The sequence below is a fragment of the Dipodomys merriami genome, unplaced genomic scaffold, assembly GCF_024711535.1.
Source record: "Dipodomys merriami isolate MVZ:Mamm:240054 unplaced genomic scaffold, mDipMer1.0.p SCAF_99, whole genome shotgun sequence".
In the NCBI taxonomy this organism is placed as follows: domain Eukaryota; kingdom Metazoa; phylum Chordata; class Mammalia; order Rodentia; family Heteromyidae; genus Dipodomys; species Dipodomys merriami.
Window position 1 is genome coordinate 2818903 of NW_027206612.1, and position 22677 is coordinate 2841579.

The 22677-nt window shown below is 50.2% G+C and overlaps 1 protein-coding gene across 10 annotated transcripts in view; it reads right to left on the reverse strand.

Annotated features, from left to right (window-relative positions):
* Dcdc2c (doublecortin domain containing 2C) overlaps positions 1 to 22677 on the reverse strand; it is a 75866-nt gene that overhangs the window by 48886 nt on the left and 4303 nt on the right. For all 10 annotated transcript variants that reach the window (XM_070014636.1, XM_070014638.1, XM_070014635.1 and 7 more), the window contains exons 3-6: positions 20519 to 20595; positions 10206 to 10334; positions 7313 to 7450; positions 6803 to 6845 (exon numbers count right to left, since the gene is read on the reverse strand). In XM_070014636.1, coding sequence (XP_069870737.1) covers positions 6803 to 6845; positions 7313 to 7450; positions 10206 to 10334; positions 20519 to 20595 — 387 coding nt within the window. The remainder of the gene's footprint in view (positions 1 to 6802; positions 6846 to 7312; positions 7451 to 10205; positions 10335 to 20518; positions 20596 to 22677) is intronic.

Sequence of the window (22677 nt, forward strand, 5' to 3'; positions counted from 1 at the left end):
ATCTAGCGTGCAGGGGAGCTAGTGTGCATGGAGCTAGTGTGCATGGAGCTAGTGTGCAGGGAGCTAGCGTGCAGGGGAGCTAGCGTGCAGGGGAGCTAGCGTGCAGGGGAGCTAGCGTGCATGGGAGCTAGCGTGCATGAGAGCTAGTGTGCAGGGGAGCTAGTGTGCATGGAGCTAGTGTGTAGGGGAGCTAGCGTGCAGGGGAGCTAGCGTGCAGGGGAGCTAGCGTGCACGGGAGCTAGTGTGCAGGGGAGCTAGTGTGCAGGGGAGCTAGCGTGCATGGGAGCTAGTGTGCAGGGGATCTAGCGTGCAGGGGAGCTAGTGTGCAGGGAGCTAGCGTGCAGGGGAGCTAGCGTGCAGGGAGCTAGCGTGCACGGGAGCTAGCGTGCACGGGAGCTAGCGTGCAGGGGAGCTAGTGTGCATGGAGCTAGTGTGCAGGGAGCTAGTGTGCAGGGAGCTAGTGTGCAGGGAGCTAGCGTGCAGGGGAGCTAGCATGCAGGGGAGCTAGTGTGCAGGGAGCTAGCGTGCAGGGGAGCTAGTGTGCAGGGGAGCTAGTGTGCAGGGGATCTAGTGTGCTGGGGATCTAGTGTGCAGGGGAGCTAGTGTGCAGGGAGCTAGTGTGCAGAGGAGCTAGTGTGCAGGGGAGCTAGTGTGCAGGGATCTAGTGTGCAGGGGATCTAGTGTGCAGGGGATCTAGTGTGCAGAGGAGCTACTGTGCAGGGGAGCTAGTGTGCAGGGATCTAGTGTGCAGAGGAGCTACTGTGCAGGGGAGCTAGTGTGCAGGGATCTAGTGTGCAGAGGAGCTACTGTGCAGGGGAGCTACTGTGCAGGGGAGCTAGCGTGCAGGGGAGCTAGCGTGCAGGGAGCTACTGTGCAGAGGAGCTAGCGTGCAGGGGATGTAGTGTGCAGGGGAGCTAGCGTGCAGAGGAGCTACTGTGCAGAGGAGCTAGTGTGCAGGGGAGCTAGTGTGCAGGGGATCTAGTGTGCAGAGGAGCTACTGTGCAGGGAGCTAGTGTGCAGAGGAGCTAGTGTGCAGAGGAGCTAGTGTGCAGGGGAGGCTCTGGCGTGGACTCTGCCCGCCTCCTCCCTCCTCCGTGGCCTCTGGGGGCTTGGGCGGAAGCCCTCCCTCTGGCCTTGTCTCCACAGTGCTCGCTTCCCTGGACCCTGCGGCCCTGGACAAGGCTCTGCAGTGCAGGAACAGGCTCCGTGGTGGCTGGAGGGGACATTGTACTCGGGGCAGCTGAGTACTTGTGGCCGTTTGAGGACAGCGCCTCTCAGCACAGACCGAGCAGCTTCCTGGTCCCCAGGGTTGGCGTTCGCGCAGGCCGGCTGCCCCCACATCCATCAGTGCATCCGAATTCTGAGCTTTCCACAACCACCATGGCGGTTCACTCCCACCTGGCCGCTATGCCTAACCTCAGGGGGCGGTGGTGCTGAGTCCCATCCATCCCGGCCTGCGTGGCTCTGTGACCAGCAGCGGCGGCTCCGCTGTGCCCAGGACTCTCCCTCCGGCAGCAGCTCTGGGAAGCTCACGGCCCCTGGAGTCTGCCCGTGGACGAAGCAGAGGATGGAAGCAGGATTTACACTTCCCCAAAACAATGCCCTAGCCAGGGAAAGGCAATCCAGGCTTTCCCAAGGAAATGTCCGGAGCCACGCTCGGTCCGCCTCCCCCAGTGCCTACCCCCGGGGCCCAGTTGATGGACCAGGCCAGGGCCCCCTTGTCGTTTCATTCATCTTTCTTCCTATTACAAACAGGTGCAGAGCTATTCTTTTTCTCCAGACTATACTTCCATCAACCTAGCTCCGTTTTAATCCTACTGCAACAGATTATCACGTCCTGCCCCAAGAAAGGCGGCCTCCCGGGGTCGTCTGGGATCCATGGAGTGTCTAGAAAGAAGAGCGGCTAGATCTGGGCCAGCGTGGGGAAGAAGACAAATGCTTCATATTTTGAGCCTCTAACCAAAGGCCCAAATCCACCCAAAATGGGTGCCACACAAATCCTGAGCATACGTGGGGGTAAAAGGCCCGCGGACACTTCAGCCTGTCCGCTGCTCCTCACACAATTTATCCCGCATTGCCAACGCACCTGCCCCACAGCCAGAGAGAGGCATCGGATGTTAATGGTCTGATGGTGGAGTATAAATACTGATTCTCAGAGGCCTGTGCCGTGAAGTACTCATTTCAGTATATGAATGTAATTTTAGGCATTCATTACACCAGACCTACTTCTTTGGAAATCACAACATTAAAATCAAAATAAATGGGTACGGGTCCCTTCCTTCCATTTGGGGGGCAGGGAGACAGTGAAGAGAGGCACAGGAACGGAGAGAGGAAGATGAGCAAACGCAGCCCTTATACTGGATGTATATTATGTAAACATTGAACTACATAACTTGAGGGTAGAGATGGGAGGGGGAAGTGGGGGAGGGTGATGGACACTGGTCAAGATGCATTGCACCCAAACCTCTTTGTACAACGCCTTAACAATAATATTTTTTAAGGAGTAGCTTCATTCAGTCTTGGGTAGGTAGGAGCAGGACTCATTCATTCAGTCTTGGGTAGGTAGGAGCAGGACTCATTCATTCGGTCTTGGGTAGGTAGGAGCAGGACTCATTCATTCGGTCTTGGGTAGGTAGGAGCAGGACTCATTCATTCAGTCTTGGGTAGGTAGGAGCAGACTCAAGACTGAGCTCAGGACCTCGTGCTTGCTAGGCAAGCGCTCTGCACCTGAACCACAGCCCCAGTCCTTTGCTCTTGGCTTCTCTTTCAGTTGGGTCTCACAGTTTTGTAGCGTGGCTGTGGTATTTAGACAAGAGCCTCGTACTGTAATGCAAGGCTGGTGACTCAGGCCCGGCACAGGAGAAATCAGAGAGGAGAGAGCAGGTCAGCTGCTATGAGCTGAGACCTAACAAGCAAGCGACTCTCAGGCTGCTCAGAATTCAGGCACAACTGGGATCCTTACAACAAGCTCTAGTCCTAAGCCCAGCCCTTGATGCACCTTACGTTACAGCCATTCACTGCTAGGTAGAATAGCTGCAACACACAGCCACACTCTGGCCCACCTCACGGACATCCATGTGGCCCAGAGGAAGCTGCGGGCCCTCTGTCCACGGAGGAATCGGCAGGGACAACCTCAGGCAAATGTGGACTCAGACTCACCCTTGGCTCTGTCCAAGCGGTCTGCTGAGTGTCAAAGGAGTCAGATGCACAAACACTGCCTCCCTCTCCATGGACAAATGGACAAATCTAGAGCAACGCCCCACACACACACACCAGGGTCCTCTTCCTTCTCAGTTGCCCCAAGCTCAGCTCCAGACCCTGGGATCTACGCGTCACTCTCCCCGTTTCCCTCCCACGTGGCATCACGGAGATGATTCCTGTGGTCCAGCTCCTCCCCCTCCTCCTCACTCCTCACTTTGCTGGATGGACACTGTGACACCGTCTGTCACGGAGCACATGGGCATTCACTGAGCATGAAGAAATAGTGCTGACATTTATACCAGAAAGTGCCGTCTCATTACCTACAAGCTCTTTTTCTCTACCGACTCAAACGCTTTCGGAACCGTTGAAACACGGATGTTGATCGCCAGCCCCACTTGTACATAAAGGGAAAGCAGAGCTTAACAGAAGCACACTGCTGGCCTCTGAACGGGCTGAGACAGAGATGCCCTGACTCTCCACACAGTAGAGAAAGGACCCTCCACCATCATCTCTGGAATCACTTTCCAAACCACTGATTCCCGAGACCAGCACATTTGATCTGGAACCTTCCTGCCTGGAGGGGGTCAAGCAATTCTTTTGCACCAATCTGAGAAATGAAATCCCCAGGAGGATGGTGGCTTCCTGCTTCCCAGGAGGCCCCGCTCGCTCTGCTGCACAGAGGCTTGCCGCGTGAAGAGCACAGCTCCTCCAAGCAGGACAGCCAGTTCTCTGTGTTCCAGGTCTGGGCTGGGCTCGAAACACTCCACCGGAAGATGAGAGGCCCCGCCGAAGGAGCCCCACAAGCAGTACCAGCCACAGAAGTGTTTGGAAGGCCGGTGGACCTCCCGGCCGGGCAGACCTCAGCCAAATGCAGCCTCAGAAGGATCCAAGGAGAAGCCAGCCCCAGAGCTGAGCGAAACAGCGCCGGTGCTCCCTGCCTTAACCTGTAGGGCTGGGCCCGGCCTGCTAGACCAGCCGGCTACTGCGAGAGACAGCTCCAACCACCCTTCCTCGGGCCAATAAAAGTGTTGGCTGTCCCTCTGTCCCTTCCAATCTATGGACTTGAAGAACAAGCTCCACCAATGGCAAAAAATGTCCCCCTCCAATGCCTTTCTGCCTCTAGAATCACCTTTCAACTCAATCCCAAATCACAGCAAAGTCTTTTTTTTTTTTTTTTTTTTGCCGTTTGTGGGGCCTGAACTCTGGGCCTGGGCGCTGTCCCTCAGCTCTTCAGCTCAAGGCTAGCGCTCTACCACTTGGTGCCACAGCGCCACTTCCGGCTTTTTCTGCCTATGTGGTGCTGAGGAATTGAACCCAGGGCCTCATGCATGCAAGGCAAGCGCTCTACCACTGAGCCACCTTCCCAGCCCAGTGTGTCATGTACTACTTAAAGCTCACACACAGAGAAGCAACCTCAAACACACCTCGGTTAGATGCACAGAAACCGAACTAAGTCAACCTGGAATAAAGAGGAAGTAAATGGAGCGGCTTCAACAAACCTGCAGTGGCGGGGGCCAACGGCAGGCTGCCGCACCGCACCACACCACGCATCCACCTGAAGATGCGCCCTGGCCAGACCAGCAGAGAATCCACCACACCCTGCGCCTCCCAAAGCCAAGGCCCGGCTGGACCGTTACAGTTGCTCAGGAAGGAGCTCCTATCGAGTCTGCTCCTGTGCTTTGGTCCATCCATGCATCTCACTCCTTCTGTGGTAGTGACTACTAGTGTGTGTTGTCCCTGGCTTACATTTGAACCCCTACTACAAGTACAAGCCCGCAGAGTGGGGGGCTGGGGCTGGGCAGTCACCAGGAACCTGTAGGCGGGACCAGATGGGCCGAGGGGAGGCGGGTGAGCAGCACTGTGGTCCCACACATCTGCATTCCATCCGCGCACACAGGGTGCTCGCCCTGGGCACCAGCGGCGGCACCGTGCTCTGATCAGGGCAGGACACCTCCCCCGGGCCCCATTCAAGCCTCCTGGACCAACGAGCTAAGATGCAAGACTGCGTCTGTGAAACGTCCATCAAAGGGCCCAGTCCCTGCTTTTTTATTCTAAGTAGGTCCTTAAAGACCAGGGACACTTTGCGGGAGATCTACATCCATTCCCAGCTGATGCTTTGACCTTGTGAGCTCCTCAGAGGTCACAGGGGCCAAGGACTCAGTCGGCCTCTGGCACAGAGGGAGGGCCAGCCCCACTAACGGCCATTCCCACCTGCCTAATCTCCCTTTTCCAAAAAGATACTGAGGCAGTTCCCACAGAAGAAAGATGGAAGATTGTTAACAAACCAGAAATGAAAATCTGGAAGAGGCTATCAGGTAAACAAATCACTGCGTTATAATACCGTTCTCCTGTGACTAACCATAAATCCAGCTTCGAGGAAGCCTTGACTCTGGTCAAATCTTAAAAGGTGTGTAGATGTTAACTATCATGATCAAGACCTTTTTCTAGAGGAGAAGGAAAAGGAATGTGGATACGATTGGACCAACGGTGCCTCACATTTTAGACCCAATGCAACACGCAAGCGATGAACAGGAAAACCATACCCCTCCCCACAGAGAACCAAAGGTAAGCAAGTGAATGGGTGAGGATGCTGAGGGGAGGGGGGAAGGGCCCAGCAGGCCATACGCATGTGCACTCCGTCACCAGGGGACTGAGAAGAAGCTTCCACAGCTACCGTGCAACTCTGAGGGTGGTGCCATCCTGGTAAATAACAGTCACAAATCGGAATTCAGCTCCAAGCCCAATACCAAAGGTGGAATTCTTTGCAGAAGATTCCAGAGCACCACCACCCCTGAGGTTGCATGCTTTCACAGGCTGCCTCTCCTGCAGAGAAGCCCTCCTTCTGTGTCACACATTGTCACCTGGGCTTGGTCTGCTCCCCGTCTAACACATAAATACAGACGTGTGTGTCTGTGTCTGTGTGTATGTGTGCCTATTCTGAGGCTTGAACTCAAGGCCTGGGTGCTATCCCTGGGCTTTTGTGCTGATGGCTCATGCTCTACCACTTGAGCCACAGCTCCACTTCCACTTCTGTGCATGAGGGGATGGGGAGGTTACCTGGAGATAAGAGTCTTATGGACTTTCCAGCCCAGGCTGTCTTCGAACCATGATCCTCTGATCTCAGGCTCCTGAGTAGCTAAGATTACAGGTGTGAACCACCAGTGCCCAGCAATGGAAGCTTCTGATCACTTAACCGGTGCATGTACTGCCCTGCAAGGCAGGCAGAATCGCACCTGTCTTCGGGCTCTGCTGAACCTCACAGACCAACTCACCTATTCCACAAACATTTGTAGCTGCAACACATCCCTCAGAAAGAAAAACCCCAAAGTAAGTCAGTGTTCAGCTCAAGAAGCTACAGAAAAAATGTCCCCTAAGCAATACCGAGTTTTACCTCACACTTAACATGCTGTATTACAAAAACCTCAGTGAACCTTCCAGAGCACTGAGCCCCAGACAAGACCTGACCTCCTCCTCCTGACCCAGGGAGGGGCTGACTTCTCTAGGGTCAGCCTGGTGTGGGCACTGTGCCATGGGTCCTGGTCGGTGCCAGGAGATACCAGAATTTGTGGCCATGTCACAGTGCCTTTGTCAAAGTACTCACCTTTTTCTTTCTTGGTAGAAGTTTCTCGACATCCATGTACCTTCTGAAAGACAAAAGAAAGACCATTTGTAATGTTTAAGCTCAGCAGGACTCGTCTTTCTTAACCAGAGGCCCAGACCTGGACCGTGGGAGAGGAGTAACCCAGAGGGGGCTGGGTCTGCAGAGACCCGGCTGCCGGCAGCCAGCACCAGAGCGGGAAGTGCCCGGGGTCTCAGAAGGGCGCTGGCACTTCGTTCAACCACAGGCAAGAGAAGAAGGCCCTGAGCACAGGGCCACGAATGTAGAACAGGAGTCAACGTGTCCCTTTCAAATCCACCGCCCCTGCCCTCCTCCTTCCTGACCCCACAGGGCCTGACCTCCCTGACCCTCAGCAACCCAGGCACAGGAGCTCAGGCAGCAGCTAAGGCTGCTGGGGGTCCTGGATGAAGAGTTCTGTCTGACACACTAAAAGGAAAGTGGGAAAGTGGTGTGGAGCGGGGGCCAGCCCTGCTGGCGGGCAGGTGCACTCACTGCTGGACCTCACTGGGAACCCGTGGGGAGCTCCAGTAGGAAACAGACTTGAACGGCTCCAGCCCCACAGCAACGTAAAACTGATTGTCTTGCAGATCCTGCGAGCTGCCCAAGAGCTGTCCGGTCAATGTATACAATCTGCAAATACAGAAGGGAGATGCGTGGTGGACAGCAGCAGAGCCCCGGGGCGCGTGTTGTCTGCATGCGCGTTGTGATGGCATGTGGACGGCGCCATGCTCTCACAACCCTTGAGTGCCACTCTCCCAGAATAGACCGGCTCTCCACTCCTCGACTTTTAATTAAAGTGTCTTTTTAATTACGTACCAGTTCTCAGAACATGTACAAGTACTCTCAAGAACATGGCAAGTTCTTGGTTGGGATTCAATTAATTTCAGCTAATAGTGGCTAAAATGAATACAAATTGGCTTGTATGGGTATCACAATACTGAGGAAACAAACCAGTACTTATTAGCCAATGATGTGTCTTTTTTATAAGCACCAAAAGACATTTTTACTCAATAATCTTTTGGCAAGCATTCACTCGCTACTCTATTCATTGATTTAAGAAAGAATTCAAATTCATTATGTTCTCACCATCATCTACTTATATGCATAAGACAATGAGGCAGAAAACATGTTGGATAATAAGTTGAAAAGTTATTGGTCCCAAAATGATGATATAAAAACTTAGAAATTTCTGACAAATACAAGAGAGGGCAAAGTGCTGGATTCTGCTGTTTCGTTTTGTGCTTTCCTTGTACTGGTACTAGGGCTTGAACTCAGAGCCTGGGTGCTGTCCCTTAGCTTCTAAGCTCATGCCTGGCTCTCTGCCACTTGAGCCACAGCTTCCCTTCTGGCTTTTTGGTGGTTCATTGAAATTAAGAGTCTTGTGGACTTTACTGCCTGGGCTGGCTTTGAACCTCGATTCTCAGATCTCAGCCTCCTGAGCCACAGGCACCCGGCCTCAACTGTGGTTTCTTTGTACTGAGGTTTGAATTCAGGGCCTCATGTTGATGAGGCAGATACTCTACCACTTGGGCCACATTCCCCTCCCTCTTCCTCCACTATTTCTCAGATAAGGTGTCACTTTCCAGCCAGGCCCCTTGAGACAATCCTAAGCCTTCTGGAGTCAGTGGAATGACAGAACATATACCATATACCCAGATATTGATTGAGATAGGATCTCTCCAAATTCTCCCCCAGGGTGGCCTCAACTACATTCCTCTTAACCTCTGCCTCCAGCGTAGCTAGCACGACAAACATGATTGATTTGCATATTCTGAACCATCCTCTCTTTTCAAGAACAAATCTCGCATAATCAGGACGTGATCCTTCTAATGTGCTCTTGAATGCCATTTGCTAGTATTTTGTGGAGGATTTTTGCATCTGTGTTCAATCAGGAATATTGCCTGTAATTTTCTTTTCGTGCCATGTCTTTTTTTGGGGGCGGAGGGGGGGTCCGGTCGTGGGGCCTGAACTCTGGGCCTGGGCGCTGTCCCTCAGCTCTTCAGCTCAAGGCTAGCGCTCTACCACTTGAGCCACAGCGCCACTTCTGGCTTTTTTTCTGCTTATGTGGTGCTGAGGAATCGAACCCAGGGCCTCATGCATGCAAGGCAAGTGCTCTACCACTAAGCCACCTTCCCAGCCCTTGTGCCATGTCTTTACCTGACTTTGGTACTAATACTGACTTGTAAAGTAAGTTTCAACTTTCCCTTCCTCCTTAATTTGAATGGGTGTGAGAAGTGATGGATACTAATTCTTTGAATGTTTGGTAGAATTTGCTTGTGAACACACACCTGGACCTGAGCTTTTCTACCTATGGAGGTTTTTGACAGCAGGCTCTCCGCTTGTCTGTTGTTGGTGTGTTTAGACTTTCTATTTCTTCCTGATTCCGTCTGAGTAGGTTGTCTGACTCTCAGAATTTCCCCCACTTTCTGGGTCTGTCCCATCTGTTCCCATCTCTTTCCAGCCCTTGAGTTTCTGTGGAGACGCTTGTACTGTTCTCCACTCTCATTTATATTGATGTATTCGGGTCATATCCTGTCTTCTTGGTTAGTCTATCTATTTTACCTTTTGTTACCAAAAAATTATTTTTTGTTTTATTATCTTTTCTACTGTTTTTCTAGTCTCTGTGTGCTTTGTTTCTGCTCTGGCCTTTATCATTTCCCTTCCTTACACTGACTTTGGGCTTAATTTATTCTTTTTTTTCACATTCCCAATTTCTTCTACTAAGAAAGAAGTGCGTCTTATCTTACACCTGCATGGTCCCGTCTCTGCCTCCCGCCTCCCCTGCAAACGTCACACATCTGCTGAGTGGATCGAGGTTGACAGCAAAGGTGAAAACTATTTTGTTTCATCATCAGCCACAGAGGCCCTCCTGTAGTAAGAGGTGTTAAAGCTCCTCTGCGCAGCCCCAGCAACACCACAAAGAGCTCATGAAGAACAATTAGACACTAGCATGTCCAGTTGGTGTGTTGTCAGTGCTGAAGGTTCATGACAAGTTAGCGCAGGACTGCTGATCCATCAGGAAGGCTTTTTTGTTTTGTTGTTTTTCCCCCATAGGAGAAATTTTTATGTGTATCAAATTACAGAGTACTATAAGTAAGCATAAGGTCATAATTTGAATATTGTAATATAATACTTGGAAAATTATTCAATTATGAATATTTATTGAGTACACACATGAAGAGATTATTTGCAGAAATTTGGCACCATAATTATTTTTGTACATTATTTCACTTCTTATCGTGTCTATACGTGGTATTTACTTCGGTGCGGATTCAGGTGTATGTGGTGACTTCATCTGTTTTTCACACAACAGGAAGTTTTTACAGTCACCCAGCCAAACCCAGCCACGCCACCCAGGCCCCCCGCTGGCAGGCCGTTTCCTTACTTCCGAACACCTCCAAGAGGGAAGACTTTCTCGCCCACTGTGGCCAGCACACAATTCCAATCTGACAGGCTGAACTTGGGTATAATCACCTTGACAGGTGGGATAAATAATCTTCCATTTGTAAAGACACTGCAAGAACAAGAAGGACAGCATGTGTTACTGCTTTAAATTTAAGGGGAAACTTAGACGGAATGTATCTGTTCTAGCTGCATATGCAGAGAGTGCTGCAGCCGTGCACTGGCACCGAGCATGCAGAGTGCTGCAGCCGTGCACAGGCACCAAGCATGCAGAGTGCTGCAGCCGTGCACTGGCACTGAGCATGCAGAGAGAGCTGCAGCTGTGCACCAGCACCCAGTATGCAGAGAGAACTGCAGCCGTGCACCGGCACCAAGCCACCCTGGCGGCCCCGGTCACACAGCCCATCCTGCGAGCGCCACGTGCGCGGCATGATCGTGGTGTGAGGGTATGCCTTCAGCATCTCCTACAGTGCTCAGAAACGCAGCACAAAACCCGGCTTCCTATAATGGGATGAGCCTTCAATGCTGAGTAAGGTGGGGAAAAGCAGTGTCTGTCTGGAAAGCAAATGGGGAGCTGACACCCCGGAAAGTGCTGGGGCCACTCGAGTCTTGCAGCACTGACCACACAGCCCACTGGCTGCCCTTGAGTCTATGCAGCCTGCTGGGAGGCCATGGAACCCAGGACCCTTCTACCTCAGCTCCCCGGCCCAGGGTGGGTTATTATTTCTGTATGTTGCAGGAAAGAAGACTTAGCAGATTTTTCAAAACCAATCAGAGTTATTAGTCTTCTCGTGTTAATTATACCCTGCCATCCTAATCACTCACTGTTAAAAACTCCTGCAACTCACATTAACATAAATTAGCCACACATGAAGGTGCACACCTGTAGTGCCACAACCAGGAAGCAGAGGTACAAAGTCAAGACCAGCTTGGATCATGTGGTAAAACCTTGTCCCAGAAAATAATAAGGTAAAATAATGATACAATTGTATAATGCAACTTTACAACTTTTCTGGTGTTTCATTGCCTTGTATTACCCTTTATTGTCACTGTGGTTTTGTTCTCTTCCTTAAATGCAAATTACTTGGCATTTGATAAACCTCTGCCTTTATCTGAGGGAATGCGAATGTTAACGTGCTTGTGACACTAGAGAGAACACGTTTTCTCTACTAAGACTCTAGCGAGCCAGGTACTGGTGGCTCATGCTTGTAATCTGAGCTACTAAGAAGGCTGAGATCAGGAGGGTACTAGTTCAAGGCTAGACAAAGATGTCCACAGACTCCATGTCAACCACTAGCTGGGCATGAGGTGCATGCCTGATATCCCAGCTACACAGAAGGCTGAAGAAATTTAGTTCCAGCCTAGCCCATGCAGCAAAGTTCACAGGATCCAGAGAAGACTGGAGGTAGACATGGCAGCCATGCACCTGACTCCGGCACAAACAGGAAATCACCACCCAGGCCAGCCTGGGCAGAAAGCTAGACCCGATCCCAAAAGAAGCTAGGTCAAAAAAGGGCTAGGGAAGCAGCTCAGGCAGAACAGCACCTGCCAAGCAAGCACAAAGCCTGAGCCTGAACCCCAATACATCCCCCCAAAACAGGTCTGTGGCAAAAGAGACTACAGTCCACTTCATCCATATACCTCAACATGGCCTGGACCCAACCCCAGAAAGAAGTGATCCATGCAGTGACCAGAGCAGGACTCATCCACGTGCTTCATTTACACTCACAGTGTAGAGCCAGCAACCTGTCTCCAACCATTGGTTTTCATAATTGGATTATGCACAAAGTCTTTCTAAAGGTAGATTCTTATCATTAAGAAAGCCTGAAGAAGCTGGGTGCTGGTGGCTCATACCTGCAATCCTAGCTACTGAGGAGGCTGAGATCTAAGGGTCAGAGGTTCAAAGCCAGCCCAGGCAGAAAAAACTCTTATCTCCAATAAACCACTCAGAAAACCAGAAGTGGCACTGTGGCTCAAGTGATAGAGTGCTAGCTTTGAGCTGAAGAGCTGAGGGACAGCACTCAGGCCCAGAGTTCAAGCCCCACAACCAACAAAAAAAAGTCTGAAGATGTTTCCCAGGCTCTATGTATAACAGCCAAGGTTTTGATACACTGGATAGAGAGCTCCTCTGCATTTCACTAGCAAGCCAACCTACTTTCCTCCTACTGAACTTTGCTTTGTCATATACTTTCTTTTTTCTTTTTTGTCGGTCCTGGGGCTTGAACTCTGGGTGGGTCTGGGCGCTGTCCCTTAGCTCTTCAGCTTAAGGGAAGCACTCTACCACTTGACCCACAGCACCACTTCTGGTTTTCTGGTGGTTAAGTGGAGATAAGAGTCTCATGGCCTTTCCTTACCAGGCTGGCTTTGAACCGCAATCCTCAGGTCGGGGCCTCCTGACTAGATAGGATTGCAGGTGTGAGCCACCAGCTCCCAGCTGCTTTTTCACACACTTTCTAATTCTATCCCTTCATGCGCTTTCAGCCCTTGCTGTTCTGAGTGCGCCCATTACCACACATCCAACACCAGAGCAACAGTCACAGTCTGCGGTTCATTCTTCAGCTTTCCAGATGAATTTTAGAGGGTTTTTTTTTCTTCTTAACATGTTTTATTAGAATATGGTTAGCATTATATCACCAGATTTGGGGAAAACATTGGCATATTTTAGAACATTTTTATCACTTGCCATTTGAATTTTCTTGTAAAAACGATTAAAGTGTTGATTCTTTAAAAAAAAAAAAGTCTGAAGAGAGTATGCAATATGCATGTGTGGAAATGGCATGATGAAATCTTACTCTTTAACCAATATACACCATAAAAATAAATATTATAATAAGATCACGCCTTTTGCCTAATCTCTTAGGGTGTTGAGAAACAGGTACACTCACGCACGCTGCTCCATGGAAATGAAGCACCGTCTTCCGGAAGGGCCTGTGGCAAGGCAGATGTGTGCAGCACTGGTGACAGCCCTCCATCCCCCCTGCAGGGGACCCCCTCAGGAACCAACCCAGCTCACACCGGAAGACAGCGCTCCTGTTAGCATTATTGATCAAAGAGTACTACAAACACCTAACCCCTCTTAGTGTGAAGGAATGGTTAAGATAATGGCTTGGCATTAAATTATTCATCCATCCAAGACTTATGCTGAGTTCATACTGACCAGAGAAAAATGGTCAAATAGATGTTTAAACAAAAAAGCAAAATAAAAAACACTAGCACCACATCTGTTATCATAGCTACCTAGGAGGCTAAGGCCTAGCAAACTGACACTTAAAAGTCAGTCCAGGAAGAAAAGTCTTGAGGACTTCATCTCCAATTAACCAGTGAAAAGTCAGACTGGAGGTATGGTTTAAGTGGTAGAGCACCAACTATGAGCAAGCATGCCAAATGAGCCTGGGCCCCTGAGTTCAAGCCCTGGTACCTAAAAGGGGAGGGGGAGGGAACAGTACCAAGCTGAAGAGAACACGCGGAGTAAATGTGACTCATGGTTATCAGTGACTATTCTGAGCAGAGGGGTAACTGGTGATTTTTATTTTATTCTTTGCCCATTTCAAGATTCCCATTTTTCACAATAATAAAGTAATTATAAGGGAAAATATCTGTAAGATATGTAGGAATGTTTAAAGAAATAAATAGAATCTCAAGGTTTTTATGTTTGGTGTGTGTGTGTGCACACGCACACACACACACACACATACACCTGTTCTGGGTCTGGGCACTGTCCCTGAGCTTTTGTACTCAAGGCAAGCACTCTACCACTTGAGCTAAATTCCACTTCCAGCTTTTTTTGGAGATAAGCATCTCACAGGTGTGTGTGTAGACTCCAGAATTCTGTGTGGCCATCTGACAAAGCACGATACATCTATCAGTGCGAACGTAAAGAAAATCTCTGTGATGAACTTCATAGTGGAAGAAGTAAAGGCGCACAGCCCTGCATGCTGGGAAACAAATGCAAGGGACATTTACTTCATATCTCTTTGTTCTTCTTGTTACTAGCGTGTATTAGTGGTGCAAAAGACAGGCTTTCATTACAGCAGGTGGGAGCTGGGGGAGGGATTTGTCCGAGACTGGGGCTTGAACTCGGTATCTGATGCTTGCTTTTGCTCACTGGCTGGCATCCTATGGTCTGAGCCACACTTCCAACCCCTGTGACAGGTGTAGGGCTTGAACTGAATCTGTCTGCACACACTTGTGGCTCAAGGTACCTTCTGCGAGGTCCGCTGTTACTCTGAAAAGTTTGCATTCATAGGAACTTGGCAGTCCTCTCTGAGCTCTCGGGCTCAGCATGTGTTGTTTGTTCTGTACTTTGGGCGTTTTAACTAGAGATGATGTGGAAAGGTTAGATATGTGGCCATATCTAATTGGGATTCTAAAAGTCTCTCCCCCTCAGGTTTCCTCTGCCTCTAAGCTTCATCTTGGTTCCCTAGGAGACATCATGGATTCATAGCTTGCTCTCTTCATTGTGTCCCAGAGTTCTTAGATCCTGTGGTTATGACTGCTTATTTTTTCATCTTTATTGTTCTCTGAATATAATAATTCCTTACCTTTTCTTTAACTCCTGATGTTTTTTCCATCTGACTGGTGTAGCCTATTTGGTGATGCCTTCTGCTGAGTTTTTATTTGATTTACTGAGCTTTCCACTTCCAAGATTTCTATTCAGGTTTTTTCTCAGAATCTCTCTCTCTTCGATAAATTTCTTACCATATCTTGACTTCTTTACTTCCTTCATCGGCTTATTCAAATCTCTTTTGAGAACACTATTTTTAACCCTAGAGTCTTGAGTTTTGGGGCATTTAACCATTTCAAAATCTTTGCATGACGTTATGAAGTTACGATTTGGGGGAGTCCTGTCCCTTCTTTTTAATCTGTGGCGCTTCCCTACTGGAACGTGTGCATCCTTTGGGGTATGTAACTACTCGCTCTTAGGGTGAGGCTCTTAATGAGCTCCTTCACTGAGGACTCCACGGGACCACTCAGAGAAAACAAACCACTGTAACAACACCACAACTAACCAGATACAGAAATACAATGAACATCAATTAAGGACATCGACTACATCACAAAGAACCCTAAGACATAAATAATAAAAGACCAAAGGAAGATCCAGACAAATCTACACACCAACAGCTGAGTTTTTACAAAGCCCAAAATATACATTAGAGAAAAGATGGACTCCAATAAATGTTACTGAGAGATGGAAATATCCTCGTGCAGAGGACTGAAGCTGGACCCCAGTCTCTCATCCTGCACTAATGTCAACTCAAGATGGATCAAAGACCTCAGTGTAAGACCTGAAACTCTGAACCTTCTACAAAACAAGAAAAGCAGATAGAGGAAATAACTTCCTGAATACAACTCCTGTTGTAGCTCACAGAAGTGAATATTGACAAACAGGAAGCTAAAAAGCTTTTGCACATAACTAGTATACATCTAGAACAAGCAGAAAAGGTCAAAAGCTATGTACATATGACCATATAAGATGGTGCTAAGCAAAATGAACCCCAAGATAGGGACACAAGAGGTTTCATCTTTGTTGCTGTTGTTTTTAATGTACTTATAATGTACTATGTGATTTTTTTTGTTTCTCTTGTATGTTCTTTCCCCATGGTATACCCCTGTTATCACTGTATTTGATTCTGGTGCCCTACATCTTATATATACATTTTTCTAATGTATATTTTTCTAATGAGGGGGAGGGAAACAACAAAATGCTGAAATAAAGATACAAGTTGACCCACTGTAACGATGAGATGTATGAGACCCTATGTTGAAAATGAACTTTACAACTTTGGGGGGTGGTAGGGAGGGAGGAGTTGGGGATGTGGGGAGGGAAGGGATAGTAGGGGGAAAACAAAGGAGGGGGTAACAATGCTTGATAGTAAATGTACTCATTACCTTGCTCATGTAACTGTAACCCCTCTGTACAGTATCTTTGCAATAAATATATATATATATATATATTAAAAAAGCTTTTGCACAGCAGAGGAAAGAGTTGCTAAGCTAAAATTGCAGCCTGCAAAATTGGAAAAAGACCTTTACCTACTATACATCTGACTAGGGCCCAATGTCCAGAATATAGAAGGAACTCAAAACACAAAACCCCCAAAGAATCAATGACACGATTAGTAAATGTCAGAGAGCTAAATAGAGACTTCTCAGAGGAAGCAGAATGGCCAATACACACATGAAGAAATTGCTCAGAAATTTCCTGTCCATAAAGGAAATGCAAATCAAAACAGCACTGAGATCCCATCTCAAGCTAGCCAGAATGGCCATCATCAAGAACACAAACAACAGATGGGGAAAACCAGTTGTTTAAGGATACAGGTGGACCTGTTGCAACAATGAGAAGTACAAGTTGTCATGTCCAAAACGAGCTTTACAACGTCGGGGGGGGGGGGAGGGGGGGAAGGAGAAGGATTGGGATTGGGGGGGAGGGGGGAGGCTGGGAAGGGATGTGAAGGGTAAACAGGAGGAGGCTGCAATGCTTCGTAAGAAATGTATGCATTATCCTGCCCATGTAATTGTAGCCCCTCTGTACAGTATATTCTCAAATAAAATAAAATAAAAAATTAAAAAAAAAAAAAGAACACAAACAACAGATGGGGAAAACCAGTTGTTTAAGGATACAGGTGGACCTGTTGCAACAATGAGAAGTACAAGTTGTCATGTCCAAAACGAGCTTTACAACGTCGGGGGGGGGGGGGGGAAGAGGGGGAAGGAGAAGGATTGGGATTGGGGGGGAGGGGGGAGGCTGGGAAGGGATGTGAAGGGTAAACACAGGAGGAGGCTGCAATGCTTGGTAAGAAATGTACGCATTATCCTGCCCATGTAATTGTAACTCCTCTGTACAGTATGTTCACAAATAAAATTAAATTAAATTAAAAAAAAAAAAAAAGAACACAAACAACAGCCCGGAGGATGTGGGAATAAGGAACCCTAATACATTGTCGGTGGAAATGCACATTACTGTAACCACTATGGAAACCAATATGGAGGTTCCCCAAAAAAGTTAAAAACAGGACTACTGAATGATCAGTGGTATCACTTGGGCGTTTAGCCAAAGAAATGTAATCATGGGTGTATAACAGCAGTACCTGCATTCCTATGGTCACTGAAGCAGTTTCCAACAGTCCAGATGCCCTACAGTCAATGAAGGGATGAAGAAAATGCCACACACACACACACACACACACACACACACACACACACACACATTGGAATTCTACACAGCCATCAGAAAGAATGAAACTGTGTCATTTGTAGAAAAATCGATGAAGTAGGCCAGGCTCAGAAGGAAAAAGAGTGCATGTTTTCTGTCATTTGTGGATGTATATGAACACATACAGGGTCATACACATACATGTACAGACAATCAAACTGACTGAGTATGGATTACACAGGAGTGAGGCTCCATGGTGACTTGCAGGAAGTTTAACAGAAAGAAGATCGGGAAGCTGAAACGTGTTAACTTGGGGGTGGGGTCAGACAAGTGGAGAAGAGGAAGATGAGTGAACACAGTCGTGATCGACAGTGGGCACATGTGAAAACAGACCTAGGCAATCTGATGAGACGGTGTGGAGAGGGGCTGTCAGGAGGAGGCTGCACTGGGGCAGGGCAGACAGGGGAACTGAAACCTCCTGGTACAAGTATTTGAAAATAATAAATCTATAAAAATGTTAAAAGTACAATAATAAAAGCATAAACCAAAGGGGGTCAGGAAATAAAGAAGCAAAGGTCAGAAAAGAAAAAGAAAGTTAGGAAGATGAAAAGAATAAAGGTATCACCAGGTGCCTGTGGCTCATGCCTGTAATCCTAGCTACTCAGGAGACTGAGATCTGAGGATCACGGTTCAAAGCCAGATCTGACTTTTCCAGCAGGAAAAGTCCATGAGACTCATCTCCAATAAACCACCAGAAGACTGGAAGTGGTGGTGTGGCTCAAGTGGTAGAGCGCTAGCCTTGAGCTGAAGAGCTGAGGGACAGCGCCCAGGCCCAGAGTTTAAGCCCCATGACCAACAAAAAAAAAAAAAAAGAAAAGAAAAGAAAAGAAAAGGGTATTTTGTAGACATAAATCTGGTTATAAAGTAGAGGAAAGTATAAATAAAAGAGAAATAAAAAATAGAAACAAATGGTAAAGTACCTGCCTAGCAAACACAAGGCCCGAGTTCAAATCCTAATATTGTCTAAATAAATACTTCAATAAAGTAAAAAATAATATTGAAAATACAGTAAAAAGGAAAAAGTGTTTGTTGTTGTTGTTGTTGTTGTTGTTTGTTTGTGGAGCTTGAACTCTGGGCCTGGGCACTGTCCCTCAGGTCCTCAGCTCAAGAGTAATGCTCTAGCACTTGAGCCATAGCACCACTTCTGGTTTTCTGGTGGTTCATTGGAGATACGTGCAAGGTTCAGATCTCAGCCTCCTGAGCAGCTAAGGTGACAGGCATGAGCCACTGGCACCTGGCAAGTTGTATTGCTGCTGTTTTTTAAGACAAAGAATCAAAGAAGCTTCTTTCTGAGTCCTGTAACGCTGGATCCTCCAAGTGTGAGGTGGGGAAGCTAGGGACGCAGCAGGCTGTACCCAGGCATTCCAGGCTCCCAGGGTGTCCCCAAGTGCACACAGAGTGAGGAAAGCAAACAGAGCCAGCTCTACATGCAGAGGGAGCCCTGAGGGAGCCTGGCCCTCTACCTGCGGTGTCCGTGCTTCGGGCTCCGCCGGGCAGTGAACCACAGCAGGACCTAGGCTCACAGTTACCAGCTCTTCTTGACCGTGATCAGCCAGAGCTCTGCCAGGGATGCCAGTCCTCCCTCCCACGCACACACAACTCGGCCCTCCCATTAACAAGGCAGGCTCCAGCTCCTGAGAGCTGCTCCCCGTGCCAGGCAAGGCACGAAGCCTCCACGCAAACGTGAGCAGCCTTCTTGGTAGATGGCTATTTGGGTCCATCTAGTGGAACCTGCAGCACATGGATGGAGGACGGAGGAGGGAGCCCGGCCGCACACGCATCCTGTCCCTGGCTGGATGTTACAGAGTTACAAACAGCCTGGAATGCCTAACGTGGGAATCGCAGTGCCCTGGGGCCACGCCCCACAACGAAGCTGTGAGGAGACAGGCCTTGGCAGGAAGGACCCCGCCACGTCTCTTCCCAGGTAAGGAAGGCTTCGCAGTCTGTAGAATTCCACATAACTGGTCCTGACAAGAAGCGCGTGGGGACGTGGCCTGTATGCAGGAGCGGTTCTCGGGACACTCGGGTCTTGGAAAGGCAAAGTTTGACTAATTAGCGGTGTTCTTTCTTCCCCCTCTGCAGGCTGCAGAGCTGCTGGGTCACCTGTTGTCCACCGGCCTCATCTGCCCCAGCACCATTGCTTAGGATAGAGAGGGAATAAGTCTTTGGGACTCCTGGTAATGAACACCAGGCCTGGGCCTGGACACGAGGTGCTGGTGACACCCCACACACACACACCAAGAACCCCTGAATCAACTTCTTCCCATCAGGAGCAGAGCCTAAGGAAAGAGAAGGCGCCATCTTGAATTCCACACCAGGGATTTAGCCATTAAAACATTAAACACCCAGTGGGAGAGAGTCCAGAAGAGGGAGCTGCTCTGCCCCAAGCACACAGGCAGGGGCCCTGGAAACACCGCCAGTCAGACCTCAGCACCACCGCCAAAGAGAGTCCCTCAGCCCTGCCGTCCACGAGAAGACCGGGTGTGTGGGGGTCACCCAGCCAAGACCGGGGCAGGATGTGCCCCAGTGTGCTGTCTAAATCCAGCATGGTCTCCTACACCCCCCCAAACAAGGCGGGCCCTCGCAGGGGTCCCACGCTGTCTGCATGTGTCCTCTTGAGAACCAGAGTCCCACAACACGTATGGCTGCGGTCTGCCAGCGCCCGAAGTGGCTTTTGTGAGCTCATCATAGTGAAAACAGCTTTTGAATTTCCCACGACATCCAACAGCTGAGCTGCTAGGTTTAAAAAGCAGCCTAAGACGGACTGGTCTGTACATCACTCTTGTTCTTCATCTCCTCCCCCCACAAAAAAAAAAAAAGTTCTGCAAATAACAACCTAGAAACTGCATTCCTTTCCCAAAGGGAAAGAAAGAGCGTGCAGCCCTTCCTCGCAAGGCTGAGCCACGTGCAGACAGTCCACGGGGAACTGGGCTGTCAGAGGGGGAGAGAGAGACAGAGAGACAGAGAGTCAGGAGGAGGGAGGAGAAGGGGGCGGGGAGGGGAGGGCTGGTCAGGTGACAGAGGACTGCTCACAAGGACTGTGGCAGTGGTGACTGCTCTCCACGGACTGTACTCACTTTATATGTCGGGATATGCGGTGGTGCATTTGCCACCTGGAAGGCACATTAATGTCACAATGTACCACCGGCTTGATCTGAAAGAGAAAACATGAGCCTCAATTCAGTTCAAATTAGCAAACTCTGGGCTGGGAAGGTGGCTCAGTGGTAGAGCGCTTGCCTTGCATGCATGAGGCCCTGGGTTCGATTCCCCAGCACCACATAAGAAAAAAGAAAAAAGCCGGAAGTGGCGCTGTGGCTCAAGTGGTAGAGCGCTAGCCTTGAGCTGAAGAGCTGAGGGACAGCGCCCAGGCCCAGAGTTCAGGCCCATGACCAGACCCAAAAACAAAACAAAAACAAAAATTAGCAAACTCTTGCTACCAGCAAGCATCACCCACAGGATGTAAGCTAAGGCAGGGTCCCCTGAGGTCTGCCAGGGCAGGACCTGGCAGGTACGGGAAGAGTGGGGGGGGATGGGGGGGGGGGCTACAGCAGGTACAGGGTGATCTGCGGCTGAACACCAGGATGGAGAAGCTCAAGTGTGAGCGTGCAGGGTATCAGCGGCCAGGGGTGCTGAGGTTCCACAGTTACATCTGTGTGGCTAGGAAAACACCCAACAATCCATCCTATGAGCACTGATGCCCAAATTACACGGGAGCCAGGGCGCCCTGGGCCGCGGGCATGACCCCATCTCCAGACCCCCAGCCTGCGCGGCCCTCCTGGCACAGCCGGAGAGGCTGGGCCAAGTCCTGTGGCCTTGTCACAGCTTCACCTCGGTCTACCGTCCGGGACACTCAGGAAGGGATTTCTGAGACCCGGCACTGGACGGCAAAGTCCCTCGTCTCCCCGCACTGGAACATCAAGTTCACGGGAGCTGAGGTCCGTCCTGTGCGGCGCTGGGATTCCACCTCCAGTGCTCCCGGGGAGCTACGCTGGACACGCTGGCGGCTCACCCTGCAGAGTCCTTCCTCAGCTCCAGCCCCACAGCCAGCGGCCGGCCCCGCCTGCTGTGTGCCTCTGTTCCTGCTCTTCTGCCATCCTGCGGCCTGGAGCAAACCTGCCACCATCCTCACCTAGATGATGGGCCCCCCCACCCCCGCCAGGGCCCCGCCCGGCCACCTCCAGGATGCCACTGGCTTCCTGACAGCAGTGTTGGGTGGAGCAGGCCTGCCACCATCCTCACCTAGATGATGGGGGGGGGGGTTCCCCCCGCCAGGGCCCCGCCCTGCCACCTCCAGGATGCCACTGGCTTCCTGACAGCAGTGTTGGGTGGAACAGAGTCCAGATCCGTGCGGAGGCCGTCTGCACTGGGAAGCCCGGCCCTGGCTCCAGCCAGCCACGCTGGCCGCTGGCCTGTCCACACGCAGGCTCCGGGCCTGGGCTGCACAGGACCTCAAAGTCCCCTGCATTAAACCCCCCCCCCATTCTCGTCACCCTTGGAGACCCAGCGCCATCTCCAGAGATGCCTAGGACCCACCATCCCTGAGACGCGTGTACAGCAGGGGGCATGCCTGTAGGGGACAGCCTGTGCCCTGCCCTTGCACCCAGCACACCTGCCAGCACTCATACACAGCAGTCCGTTGCCAAGGCCGGTGGCCGCTCCTCCCCCCACACCGCTAACCCCTTCAGGCTGGGCCCCCTGCCCGGCGCTCACCTCTCCGCCTCTCCCAGGGCTCAGAGCGTCTCAGAGCTGCTCCACACACAAACTGCCAGCCCAGCACCACGGGAGACCCGGTGAACCCATGCCTTCACTGGCTTCCCAGACCTCCACCCAAGGCCTCACCCCAGGAAATCACATGGCTCCGCCCATCTCCAAGGCAAGCCTCCACACGGCTTGGGGTTTCCATGCGGCTTGATCTTGTAGAAGGTAAGGGCTGGGTGGTTAACACCTGTCATCCTAGCTACTCAGGAGGCTGAGATCTGAGGATCACGGCTCACATCCAGCCCAGGCAGGAAACTCTGTGGGATTCTTATCTCTAATGAACCACCAGAACACCAGAATGGCACTGTGGCTCGAAGTGGTAGAGTGCTCACCTTGAACAAAAGAGTTCAGGGACATCGCCCAGGCCCTGAGTTGAACCAAAAGAAAAAGAAAAAGGAAGGTCATCCTCCAGAGGGCAATGGCTTGTTCTGCTGAGTCCCCAGGCACCTGCCCTGCAACCAGAGCACGGCCAGAGCAG